The sequence below is a fragment of the Muntiacus reevesi genome, chromosome 1, assembly GCF_963930625.1.
Source record: "Muntiacus reevesi chromosome 1, mMunRee1.1, whole genome shotgun sequence".
NCBI classification, from domain to species: Eukaryota; Metazoa; Chordata; class Mammalia; order Artiodactyla; family Cervidae; genus Muntiacus; species Muntiacus reevesi.
In genome coordinates this window covers 150,449,059-150,462,815 of record NC_089249.1, presented here as the reverse complement: position 1 = coordinate 150,462,815, position 13,757 = coordinate 150,449,059, and the positions used below count along the sequence as shown (strand labels likewise).

At 50.6% G+C, this 13,757-nt stretch overlaps 1 protein-coding gene across 1 annotated transcript in view; it reads left to right on the top strand.

The window, feature by feature from the left end:
- MROH7 (maestro heat like repeat family member 7) overlaps nt 1–12,034 on the top strand; it is a 39,461-nt gene extending 27,427 nt beyond the window's left edge. The window contains exons 16-22 of the mRNA XM_065912287.1: nt 3,120–3,260; nt 3,930–4,109; nt 4,978–5,133; nt 5,420–5,542; nt 9,209–9,311; nt 11,194–11,256; nt 11,790–12,034. Of these exons, the coding sequence (XP_065768359.1) occupies nt 3,120–3,260; nt 3,930–4,109; nt 4,978–5,133; nt 5,420–5,542; nt 9,209–9,311; nt 11,194–11,256; nt 11,790–12,034 (1,011 nt within the window). The remainder of the gene's footprint in view (nt 1–3,119; nt 3,261–3,929; nt 4,110–4,977; nt 5,134–5,419; nt 5,543–9,208; nt 9,312–11,193; nt 11,257–11,789) is intronic.
- Nucleotides 12,035–13,757: the final 1,723 nt, after the last annotated feature.

The following is a 13,757-nucleotide window of genomic DNA, read 5'->3' as shown; positions in this document are numbered from 1 at the left end:
AAACTTGGTTCTGCTCTTCTTTCAGGAGTCTTGGCGTGGGAGGGGAGACAGAGGATATCCTGGTTATATCACAGGGTACCTTAGAGTGACTTGTGCTAATGGGGGCAATTCAGGCTGTGGTGGGTGAACATCTTGGGTGTATTGGGTGGGGAAACATCAGGGAGGCTTCCTGGAGGAAGTGACATATAAGCTGAGTGAGTGTATAGGGGTACTAAAGCGGGTCCTGGGGAGAGTTAAGTCAGGAGAAGGTTGGTAGTGGCAGCCCCAGAAGGGAAGACTTGCCAATAATAACGGCCAACAATTTCATTGAGCACTTACTTCCTTTCAGGTGTATTCTTAGAGCTTTGCACATACTGATTCATCTAATTCTCACAATAATCCTATGATGCACATATTATTCCATCCCCTACTATAGAGAAGGAAACCAAGGCACAGATTTAAGTAACTTTCCCAAGGCCACACAGCTTGGTAAGTGGCAGATCCAGGATGCAAAGCCAGACATCTGGGCTCTAAAATACTCACTCACTCTTTAGCTTTGTGTGTGTGCTTGTGCTTATGGATGTAATAAAAAAAATACATATCATAAAAGTTATCATGTTAACCATTTTTAAGTGTACAGCTCACTGGCTGTACATTCAGTGTGACGTGCATTCACACTTTTGTGCAACCGTCACCACCATCCATCTTCAGAAGTTTTTCATCTTCCTCCCCAAACTGAAATTCTCTACCCATTAAACACTAACTCTCCTTCCCTAGTCCTCTCAGACCCTGTAACCACCATTCTACTTTCTGTTTCTATGAATTTGCCTATTTTAGGTTTCACATGAATGGAACCACCAATATTTGTCCGTTGGTGTCTTGCTTATTTCACTTAATATAATGTTTTCAAGGCTCATCCATGTTGTAACACAGGTCAGAATTTCATTATTTTTTTTAAGTCTGAATAATATTCCATTGCATGTACATACCACATTTTGTTTCTCCAGTCACTAGTCGATGACACTTGGAAAACCCACTCACTTAACCACCACCCTGTCCTCCTCTCGTGACGTGCTAGCTGGCACACAGCGGGTCTGGGCTATCGCCAGGGTCTGTACAGTGGGGTTCAGAGGCTCACTGTCTGCTCAGACAGTGGAAGGTTAAGGACGCTTCCTGGATGAGGTGCCATTTGACCTGGGCCTTGAGTAAAGACAGCCAGGTGGACAGGGGCAGCTTGGCAATTCCAGCACTGCCTCCCCACTGGACTGCAAGCCTGGGGAACAGGAACCACATCATGTTTGCCTGCATCCCTAGACCCAACCCCAAGAAGGCCTCTAAGAAGAGGGGATCAGATGGGTGAGTGAGTACCCAGGTAAGTACTTTGCCTGGCTCTGCAAGCACCTGCAGAATCTGTCACCTTAGGACCTTGGGGTCAGGAGTCCAGGTTACAGTCTCAGCTCTGCCATGGTCCCCATGACCCTGGTGAGGAAATGGGAAAGCGTCATTTCTTGAGGGCGTGCCGTGTGCCAAACACCACGCTGACCTCCTATGTATACGACCCCACTCATCTGCACAGCAGCCCTACAAAGCAGGAATTGTGATGCTCATGTGTTGGTGAGATAAGGGGCAGTTTTCAAGGTCACACAGCTCAAGCTGTCCAGACAGATTCAGACCAGCTCTGCCCACCTGGCTCCTCTACCCTGGTTAGCCTTGTGGGAGAGGCGTTCCTCATTGTCTGCTAGTGGCTGCCACACAGGCTCTTGGGGGAAGGGGTGGAGGTTGGCCCTCCCACATCCATAAGGTCAGGAACTGTAGGCTTAATCTTTCCCAGCACTCCCCTGGAGCCCTGAGCAGTGGCCCTCCCTCCCTGGGACAGGGGTCCTCACCCAGCTTCAAGTCCTTCTCTCTCTCCCCAGAAGGGGTGGCTCAACACATTCATAGTGATGCTTTGATGTTGCTCAGATGTCCTTTCCCGGCTCCCGTAGACCCCCATGCTGAGCCTGAGGGGGTCCTTGCTCCTCCCAGTGGTAGGTGGAGTCCTCAAGGGAGCTGTGTGACCTTCGGCAAGTTGCTGAACCTGTCTGTGCCTTGCGTTCTTCATTTACAATACGAGGATAATGAATTGCCCACCTCATAAGGTTTTGATGAGGAGTAAGTGAGTTCATGTGAAGTGCCCTCGCAGGAAGTACTCCCCAAGTCAGCTCTGTTGCTGTTATGATTGTCACATTTCTGTGTGTCTAGTCACAGCCCAGAACCTGGGACATAGCAGCTGAGTGCAGTTCTGAGGATGGGTGGAGGGTGGGTGGTAGGTGGAGCCCCACCTTTCCTGCCTCCCCACCCCCACCCCCTCAGCTGTCCTGTCTGCTGTCTCCCCTTTCTCTTCATCACAGACACACGGTCTCAATAGTCACAGTAGATGCGGGGCAAGGGAACAGATGGGAGAAGTGCTCATGAGGGTGACTAGGCAGGAGCTGAAGACTGGTTGGGTGCTGGAGGTGGCAGGGCAGAGGGAGAGGGGGGAGACGGGGATGAGGCCTGGTTTGGGGCTGGGACAAAGTGGGGCTGGTGGTACTAACCTTGCAATGGTGGGGACTGGAGAAGGGCAATTCCAAGAAGGAAAGGAACCATTTCTTGGTTGTGAACTCATGCAACCAGGGTTCCCTGAGCACACATTCCATCCCAGAGCTTCCATCAGTAACTGGTGCCCAAGGAGAAAGGCTCAGTTTGTGTCCTCAAAGAAGCTCCAGGGGGATAGGATACAGGAGGCAGGTGCATAAGTACGTGTGGGCAATAAGGTTTCTATGTTCAGGGCCCCCAGGGGCACAGAGAAGGGGCAGTCAGCCTAGGTGAGGCCTGGGGACACTGTCAAACACGGCACCATGGGCTGACTTTTGGGTGGAGCCGTGCATGGTGAGGTGAGGCTGGAGTGGAGTTGAGAGGACTGGCAGAAGAGCATCCCTGCCCACACAGAAGGGACAAAACAGCCTGGGTCATTCCATGAATGATGGGAAACTTGGTTAGAAGCTTGTTGGTGGTAAGAACACAGACTAGAGGGTGGATAGGTGTGAATGAGGCCCCAGAGGCAAACGGGGCCTGAGGGTACTCCTTGCATTGGGGAGTAATCATCCTTATTCCCTCAGCTCCTCCGGATGGAGCAGGTACGGCGGATCCCTGAGGAGTACTCTCTGGGGCGGATGGCAGAAGGCCTGAGCCATCGGGACCCCATCATGAAGGTGCTGTCTATCCGAGGCCTGGTCATCCTGGCTCAAAGAACTGAAAAGGTGAGTTGAGGGCAGGGGAGAACCCACTCAGCCAGGGCTCCGACAAGAGGAAGGATGGAGCTTGGCCATCCTCAACTCTCCAGTGCTGGTGACTGGACTCAGAGCTTATTTCTGTTTCTGTCTTAATTATCCCATTGGTAAAATGGATATCCCTTAATAATTCCCTATATGCTTTATTTTTTGAAAAGTACTTGCCGAATTTAGATTTTTCACAATGACCCGAAGAGCAGTATGTTTAGGAGGAGCTGGGGATAGCAGTAATTATTCCTATTCTAGAGATTAGGAAGCCGAGTCACAGGTTGTTGATATTTCATTAGCCTTTTAAAAAGTTCTGTGTTTTTCTCTACTAAGCACTGTCATTACAGCTTATGATTTAGAGGGACAAAGGGACAGGACTTAACTAACAACACAGAAAACTAACAACACAGGTATCATCTATAGATAGTGCCAAGAAGTGGGGAGACAACAAAAGCCCTCAGGGTTGCAGGCTAGGAAGGAGTCAGTGAGGCCAAAGAGGGCTTTGGAGACAGCAGGAGTTTGAGTGAGGACATGCCAGGCAGGTGGGATAACATAAACAAAGGCCAGGAGGTAGGACTTGCTTGACCAAGTTCATCTCTGTACCTGTTAGATCAGATAGGATCCCCCATCCCAAATATTCCGTGTCCGCAGGCTGCCAAGGTGCAGGCCCTCCTGCCCTCCATGGTGAATGGTCTGAAGAGTGTGGATGGACTGCTGGTGGTGGAGGCGGTCCACAACCTCAAGACCATTTTCAAGGGGCAGGATCGGAAGCTGATGGACAACTCAGTCTATGTGGAGATACTGCAGATTCTGCTGCCACACTTCAGTGATGTAAGGAATTCCGTGAGGGTGGAAGGATGGGGGTGTAACACCTGGAGGGCAGTTCTTTACTACTCTGGGGGCCGTAATAGCTCCCATGGCCTGTTGGGACCTGGGCAGGGCTGAGTCAGCCCAGGAGAAGGGGTGCTCATCCCAACTGGTCCAAATTCTTTGTAATTAGTTTGCACAGAGAAAGTTCCTTCTCTAATTGGTTCTCACAGAGGGAGATCTTTTTGTGTCCTCGTTACCCCAGAGACTTGCTTCTCTGTATTGGTCCATCTAAAGGAGTCACAATTTTTTTCCTTTGAACTTTTTTTTTTAAATTGGAGTATAGCCAATTAACAATGCTGTGATAGCTTCAGGTGGGCAGCAAAGGGACTCATTCATACACATACATGTATCTATTCTCCCTCAAACTCCCCTCCCATCCAGGCTGCCACATAACATTGAGCAGAGTTCTCTGTGCTACAGAGTAGGTCCTTGTTGGTTATCCATTTTAAATATAGCAGTATGTACCTGTTGATCCCAAACTTCCTAACTATCCCTTCCCCCATTCTTCCCCCAAGGGGGTCACAATTCTTTGATTGGTGTCAGCAGAGGGGGGGCATTTTTCTACTTGGCACAAAGTCACCTTTTAGGACAGTGGGGTTCCTGCTGGGAAGAGCGGGCAGAGCTCCTGACCCAGGCTCTGACCACGGGGAAGCCAGCCCCAGATCAGCCCCGTCAGGTGGTCTTCAGTGTTCTTCGTCTCTGCGTGTCTTGTGCTTGGAGGGGCCCTCGGAATGAGTGGAAGGAAGGCCATGAGCCTCTACGTGGGGCACAGAGGTGCAGGCAGCCTCCTGGAGGATGGAGCTCGCCTGAGCCTCTGGATCTGCCCCAGTCACGGGAGGACGTGCGCTCCTCCTGCATCAACCTGTACGGCAAGGTAGTTCAGAAGCTGCGGTCGCCCCGCACCCCGGCTGTGGAGGAGCAGCTGGTCAGCACCTTGGTGCCCCTGCTGCTGACCATGCAAGAGGGCAACGCCAAGGTGAGCCAGGTGAGTGTGCACAGCCCTGAGTCCTGAGGGTGCAGCCCGCTTTACAGAACCCAGCCTAGAATCACAGACAATCCATCATGCAACCAAGTCTGGCCAAGCTTGTTTTCAAAAGGTACCCAAGCCGGTATTCCTGTTCAAAAACAGCCAACTTTCTTTGTATATTTCAAGTATTGATAGGAATTGTTTTCCCCAAATCCAGTTTCATACTCCCCCCGCCTTGCCCGGAGCATAGTTCAACTCTTCTGGAATTGCATAGCTCTGGTATTCTCTTTCTATTGGCCCCCAGAAATGTGTGAAGACTCTGTTCCGCTGTTCTTGCTTCATGGCTTGGGAATTGCCAAAAAAAGCTTACAGCCGGAAGCCCTGGGACAACCAGCAGCAGACGGTAGCCAAAATTTGCAAGTACCTTGTGAGTACTTCTAAGACTACAGTAGGTTCTTATGAGTATGTTGGAGGTGGCCAGTTCTTTCCTTGTCTCTTCCTCCTTTCTACATGAGCATCCTTACTGACAATTCCATTACCACCTACAAGTTGTTGGCTCCTGGAAGTTCATCTTTGCCTCTGACTTCTCTCCCCACTTCTGGTGTTCCTTCTCCAAGGCTTACTAGACATCTCCCCCAATGACTGTGTGTGCTGTGCTAAGTCGCTTCAGTCCTGTCCTACTCTTTGCAACCCCATGGATGGTAGCCCCCCACGCTCCTCTGTCCATGAATTCTCCAGCAAGAATATTGGAGTGGGTTGCTATGCCCTTCTCCAGGGGATCTTCCCAACCCCAGGATCAAACTCGCGTCGCTCATGTCTCCCGCGTTGCAATGCAGGTTCTTTATCACTAGGGCCAACTGGAAAGCCCTCCCCTGCCCACAATGACTACACACAACTAAAATCAGCGTATCTCCTGAACTTAAGGCCTTCCCAGTGTCAGTTCTCTCTCCTTCTAAATCCCCAAAGCTGAAACCTAAAACCATCCAAGGCTTCTTCATCCCCCTGGCCTTCACCTTCGATCAATCTTAAATATCCTAAATGCCTCTGAATTGTTCCCCCCCCCCCATTATTATTACCCTTAGTTCAGGTCATAAATGTTTCTCAGATGAGTCCAGCCATCTAGTGGGTCTCCCAGTCTTGAATCTCAGCCCCTCCAATCCATTCCCAACTCAGGCTACCAGAATGATCTGGTTAAAACCCGTCTGTCTATATCATATTCTTGCCTGGGGGACCCTACCGGCTCCCTCTTCTACCACAGTAATTTCCAGTGTGTATTTGCTGTGATGTCAGTCCTACAAGAAATGCCCCACAGGAAAGAAAAGATCCCAGACAAGTAAGTTTGGGAAATACTGCACTGTTATCTTCCTCTCGGAGATTTGCAGTGTCACCAGCACCAAAGAGCTCTGAAACGCTCTGTGCCGAGGAAACTTAATGATTGATTCATGGTTTCCACAAATTATTAAACCACAGAACCCCCTTTCCAGGTAACACCCAAGAACATTCTACGGTAGGAGAGAGCCCTACACACAGTGACACGCTGCACCGCAGGATGGAGCCGGGCTCCTTCCTGTACCATTTTGGACGCTTTGCCATCTAGGCGCATCTGCCTTTCCTGTAGTCACAGGCTGTGTTCCCCGGGACGCAGGCTCTGAGGCAGAGGTTGGCATGCAGGAGGTTTATTAGGGAGCACCCTGGGACCAGCCGCTGTAGAAGGGAGGGCAGGGAGCGGAAGTGGCAGGAGTCAAGCTGCAGTGCAGTTTCGGGGAAGGTCTCGGCCAACATGATGCTGAGATTCCTCATGTTGGGGCTGGTGGTCAGGTCTAGGCTCAGACTGAGGGGTCTGTCAGTTTCCGGTTCTGCCCCTGGAAGAAGGTCTTGAGGCTGTGGTTTGCCTCGTCATCGGTCCCCAGCTGGCCTGGGAAAGGACATGACTTTGGGTCAGCAGTTCTCTTCCACCAAGACAATCTGCACCTGGGGAAATAAATCCTTCACACTCTTAAGGGAGGTCTGGATGGGGCATGCAGCATCCCCATTCCCCCACCAACCTAACAGGAATAAACAAAACAAAAGATTGCTATTTTGCAGTTATAATCATCATCAATAATGCTCAAAGCATCTGCAGTCCAGTGCCTAATATTGTTACCTCCTTGTACAGAGGGAAAAAGAGGCCTGGAGGAAGTGTTTGGCCGGTGCTGCTAATTCAAACACTAACCATGACCCAGTGCCTGGGCAGACAATAAGTGATGTAGGGGTGGTAGGGCCATGGCAACCTGGAGGGGCCAGGCTCTGTTGAAAGCATGAATGGAGAGTTCCAGCCACCATGCAGCTAGCTCTCACCAGGGCCTTCAGTTTCACAAGAAAAGCTAGATTTTTATAAGACTTTAATTAACAATCAATTTAGTTAAAACGCTGCGCTGGCCTCTGCCCTGCCAGCCATTTGTGGCCTGTGGGCTGCCAGCTTGTGACCTCTGCATTAGACCCTCTGGATTCTCAGGCTCTTCTTTGCTCTCCAGGCACCAACAGTTCTGCTCATATGAAGGCCAACCTCTAGCCTTAGCTTTAAGGAGGGGTCAGTAACCTAGTCATTCATTCATTTATCCATCCAATACTTTCTGGGCACCTGTACCATGCAAAGTTCCATCCAGGGTGCTGAGGACTCTGAGCTGAGTGAAAAGGTCCCTTCTTTTGGGGGAACTACAGATCCAGTGGGGGAGACAGGTATAAGTAATTATAAGTCCAGTGTCATAGGTGCCATGACAAAGGCTGTGCAACATGATGCAGGGATGCCAAGGGTGGTGAGATTAGCTCTGCCGGAGGGTTGTGGAAAACTTCAGGGAGGAGACAGTTTCTGAGCTGAGCCTCAAAGAATGAGATGGGGCTCATCAGGAAGGAAAGAGGGAAAGGGGCTCCAATCAGGAGCAGTGGCTTGTGTCGGGCATGGATTTGGGCAGAGTTGTGCCTCGACCTGGGATTGGAGCATGGTGTGTGTGGAGGCAATGGTAGAGAAAGACCTGAGGCTGAGAAAGAACATGAGTGTGAACACTTTGCACACTAAACCCAGGAGTTTACTCCCTGACATTGCTATTGCTGTTGTTCAGTCGCTCAGTTGTGTTTGACTCTTTGTGACCCCATGGACTGCAGCATGCCAGGCTTCCCCGTCCTTCACTATCTCCTGGAGTCTGCTCAAACTCATGTCCATATACTCGATGATGCCATCCAACCATCTCTTCCTCTGTCATCTGTTTCTCCTCCTGCCCTCAATTTTTCCTAGTATCGGGGTCTTTTTCAATGAGCGGGCTCTTTGCATCAGGTGACCAAAGTATTGGAGCTTCAGCTTCAGCATCAGTCCTTCAAATGAATATTTAGGGTTGATTTCTTTTAGGGCTGACTGGTTTGATCTCCGTGCTGTCCAAGGGACTCTCAAGAGTCTTCTCCAACACCACAGTTACTGCCCGACATGCAGATTGTCAATAGGAGAGTGATCAGATCAGATCTTTCTTTATCTCCCTCAACAGTCTCTTAGCAGATTGCCTGCCCCCCTGGTTTCTACTTGATCAAACACAACCTGAACACTACTGTCAGACTATTTTGCCTAAAACATTACTTTGTCATTGCCCTATTAAGAATGGATGCTGGCTTCTTATTTTTTAATGCATAAAGAAGCCCTATTTCTGTCTGTATCTGAAGGACTTTTAAGGCCCTCCTAAGTCTGCAGTTTATTCCCACTGCTTTGTAACTTGAATCCTTTACCTAGTCAGACCCGTCTCCTTGGTCATGTCCCTCACATGCCATATCCATCCTCAGCTCTGGCTGGACTTGCATTTTAGAGCTTGCCTTCTGGCTTGTAGCAGGTGGGTGGATTAGAAAAGGAGACACCCAAGGCAGGAAGATCATTAACGTGATTGTTGCAGTCAGCTAAGAGAACATGAAGTCTGTCTTCTGGAAGAGTCCAGAATGGGTAGCAGAGTTATTTAGGAGGCAAATGGCCAGGGCTCAGCTGCCTGACTGGGTCCTGGTTCCTAGCTCTGGGAGGGGTGGATGGGTGGTTAGTCCCTCTGAGGGCCCAGTGCTCTCTGGCTTCTCTTTGTCCCAGGTGGACACCCATCGAGACAGCGCCTTCACGTTCCTCAGTCAGAGCCTGGAGTATGCCAAGAGTCCTCGGGCCTCCCTCCGGAAGTCCTCAGTCATATTCATAGGTAACCTGCCCTGGCAGACCTAGTCCTGCTACTTCCTCCCCTTGGAAGGAAGCAGTGGCCCTTCTGGCCCAGGGTGGATGACTCCCTTTGGATGCAAGGCTTGGCCAGCACACAGCTTTGATATAAATTAGCAAGGTCTCCCTTCTTCTGAGTCACTGCTTGGGAAGTGGACCAAGGTCATAACCTTGGCATCTGTAGGCAGTAGAACTACTGCTTCACCTGTCCCACCTCCCGCCCCAATACAGCAAGGTCCAGGTACAGCAGGAGCCTGCCCTGCAGCAGGAAGCACCAGTCTGCAAGGGGGGAAAGCGAACTAGGATCTCAGCTCCATAATCCCCTTTCTGTGTGATATCACCTGAGTCTCCTCTAAGATCTATAAGGTGATTGGCAAGATAGGGATCAACTCCTGCTTTGTCACCTGGATGAGAATTTTTTAAGTGAAGACTGGCAGATAAAGGTTCTCCCTCAGTGACAGTCACCTTCCTCCTTCTTCCCACAGCCCCAACCTCTATTTTTCTGGGGGAAAAAAACAAGTAGGTTCCCTTCACTCAGAATCCCTCCATAGGACACTTCTGATGGTATGCCGTCTCCTCTCAGCCACTCCCCTTCCCTCCCCTAAACAGCCATATATCCTTCAAGGGTCTGCAGGAGACCCTACTGCAGAGAGGCTTGGAGAGGCCCCCCACCTTGTACCTTTGCCCAATTCATGTGCAATTTCTCATTCGTCCTATCATCCATGCATGTATCCATTGGCTTCTGCCTCACACATTGATTGATCCTCTACTCTGTGTCAGGCACTGTGTTTAGTCTAGAGAAACAAAGAGATTTTCAGGAGGTGATGCCAATGGTCAGGACTGGGGAGATGTGGGGGCAGTTGTTAACATGGTCAGTTCTGGGACAGAGGAGCAATGCCCAGGCTGGAGGGAGCATCCTTTGGGCTGTGGGGACGTGCTCAGGGGGAGTACCTCAAACAGAGTGATGTATTTCCTAAATTCTGGCTTCTCTAAATCTTGTTCCAAACTAATCTTCCAAGAATGTTGGTGTTTTGATTCCTAACCTCTTGCGGGTTACAGATCTTTTGTGAGACCCTACAGAAATTTAGGAACACTTGCCCTAGAAATATGCACCATGCATGCACTTGAGCAAGTGTCTCAAAGGCCCTCAGACTATCCTTCCCGTTCCCCCATCCCTAGCAGATCTAAGCTGAAAAAACCCCAGGTCTAGTGGGAGATATTCATGAATGACAAGTAAAATACATCACAGTGTGTACACAGGTGGAGACAGACCCAGAGACTCTGGGAACCTGAAGAGGCGTTTATAACTAGCTTGGGGCAAGGTAGGGAAAAATTTCCTAGAGGAGCAGCTGCGTTAAATTGAATATTCAAGGGGCCTTCTGAGAGGTAGGGCACATTCGAGGATCTGCAGGTACTCTAGGAGCCGCTGCAGCGGGGGAGGGCTGAGCTATGTTGCCGAGAAACTGTTTCAGCCTCTCCAGGCACCCCACCAACCACCTGAGGGAAAGGTATGCGAGGCACTTGGTACCCTCCTGTTACTGCTCCTTGGAGAAGGGGGCACCGAGGCAGCACCTCCCTGAGTCTTAGACGAGGACACCACAGACCAGCCTGGGGAAGGGATCCCCTAGGACCACCTCTCAGAGTCAGCTACGGCCCTGCTCCTGTCTCTGTCCTGTTGCCCTCTCTGCCCACTGGACCTTCCACCCCTCCCAGGACCCCTCTCAAGGAATCTGTCCCAGGGTCAAGACGATGTTCTCTGTTCGTGTCCTTGTTTGTGGGACTAGGAGAGCTTTTCTAAGGAGGTGTGGTCTGAGGGGGGTGGTCAGAATCAGGAGATGGACCCACTCACATCTTGGATTATGCTCAAGGGTCCCTGGTCCCCTGTATGGAGAGCAGCATGATGGAAGATCGTATGAATGAAGTTAAAGCTGGTGAGTCCTGCCCTGCATTGGTGAGATTTCCAGAGTCAGTGTGGGAATGAGTAGGCTTGCAGTGGGGAATGGGAGAGGGGAGGGTTATGACCCAATGCCAGGGGCTTCAGCTCAGTCCAACTGTGCTAACATTGACCAGGTGAGTACATGTTAGCTACTGTGGAGCCACTAAGATGCAGAACACACAGTCCACCTGCTAAGGGAGCTTACAATCCAGGAAACCAGACTCAGGAAACAAGATAAAAAACCATTTAGTGCAGAGCAAGTCGTTCAGACTCTTAAGGGGGCGTGTTAATTTCCTAACTGGGAAAGCTGATGGGAGCATGAAGGAAGGCTTGGGCAGTCCAAGAAGACTGTCTGGAGAAGTCAGGTTTTGATCCAAGCTTTGAAAGACATGAACAATTTGAAGAGCTGGAGATGAGGGGATGCTGAGCAGAGTACCCAAGCTAAGATATGAAGTGAGAAGGATGAAGTGTGAGACTCAGGTAGGGACCTAGACTTAACAAGTGACTTCTCTCCTCCCTATAACTCAGCTCTGGAAAACCTGAGACACGACCCAGAAGCATCGGTGTGCATCTATGCTGCCCAGGCCCAGGACAACATCCTGGCCAGCTGCTGGCGAAGCTCCTGGCCGCTGCCACACGGGGACTCATGGGTGTGCGACCCGGCCGCCACGCACCGCTGGAGCCCTAGCTGTGAGAATCTGCCCACTTCCCACCAGCGGCGCTCCTGGATCATGCAGGTGCTGGGTTCCTGGAAGACGTCTTTGAAGCAGTGATGTTCCTGAGCCCCCAGCCCTCCTTGGAGGTGGCCATGACCCCAGCCGTGCTCACTATAAATGCCACATAGCTTGCCTCTCCCCATGGAGTTTTTCCTGTGAGATGAGCATGTTCTTTATTATTGACTCGGTCAACATTCATAGATGCACGTAGGCTGTCTTATAAAGGGGGAAGCTGAGGCCCAGAGAGGTGGAATGGCTTGTTCAAGGTCACACAGTGTTAGCTAGATGTCTCAGCTTCCCCTCCCTCCCAGGGAGAGAATAAGAACAAAAGGAGATGATTTCTGTAGCCTTCAGAAAAGGAAAAGAAGAGATCCCCCCATCTCCACCCCATGATATGCATATCCCAGAATCCTGATCTCTGAGTCCCACCCTTGAGTCTTTGCCCAGAGGTTGGCCACCACTCATTTGGGCAACATTTACTGAGCACCTACCCTGCACCAGGCCTGCTCTGAGTGCCAGAGATAAAAATATGAATGAGACCCAGCCTGAGGCCCTGGGCAGTTGATAGTCTGATGCAGTAGTTCTCAACTGGGGGTGATTTGGACAGGTCTGAAGACATTCTTGGTTGTCTCCACTTGGGGAGGGGGCTGTTATCATCAGTGGGTAGAGGTCAGGGATGCTGCTAAACGTCCTACAGTGCACAGGACAGTCCCACAGCAAAGACATGTCCATTGTAAATTGTCAAAAGTGCCGAGGCTGATAAACTTTGACTTCATGGAAGTATTAGAGACGTATAAAACACCAACAGCTCAGCAGGTCAATGCTGTGCTGAAGAGCAGTGTGGGGACTGTGAAGTCCAGAGGCTACCTGGGGGTGGAAGATCAGGGAAGGATTCCCAGAAAAGAGACGCCCCCTCCAGTGGGTTTGCAAAGATGCCTACACAGCAGGTATGTATGGATAAGAGCAGGGCAGGAGACCAGGAATCAATGGCAGATCCGAAGGTGCTCTGGAGCTTAGAGTGGGAGGGGAGAGGAGGACAAGGGCTGGGTTATACGGCCGTGGAGCCTGTGTTAAGGAGAAGGCTTCAGAGAGCCTGGGAAGGCGTGGTGGGAAGGGGAGAGGCAAGCAGGGGGAGATGCAGGAGGGTGTCTGCTTTAGAGAGCTTCCTCCTTGTGCACACACAGGCTCTGCTGTGGGGAAGGCAGGAGCCGTTCTAGACAGGAATCTGTCACTCTTCAGTCACATTAAGTTTATGCATGCCCATGACTCAGCACTTCCACTGTGGCCACACATCTCGGGGAATCTTCCCGCAGGTCTGTAAGGGGAGATGTATGAGGAAGTCTTTCTTAGTGTTATTTGTGATGCCTGGGACAGGAGGCAGCCTGGGGATCTACCCTGAAGGGATGAATGGGCACCGTGGACTCCCATGCAGCAGTTAGAAGCAGTAAGGGCACGTGTAGCACCATGGATGGGACCTAAAACCTAATGTTGAGGGAAAAAAAAACATAACATGCATGTACAAAAGAAGTTACATTTGCAAAGGACACTTACAAACTGAAAAACACACATTAAAACATATTAGAGTGATAGGAGGAGGAAAGGAGGAAGGCTCAGGGGCATAAAAAGGAATAAATGGAAAAAAGGAGAGGAAGAAAGCTTATGCAGGAGCGAAGGGGAGGTGCTGGGTGGGGGATGGACAAGAACACGGGCAAGGACACCTGGCTTGGGGGCTTCGGGGTCTGGCACGGGCCTGGGCTGCAATGCAGGATGGACAGTATGA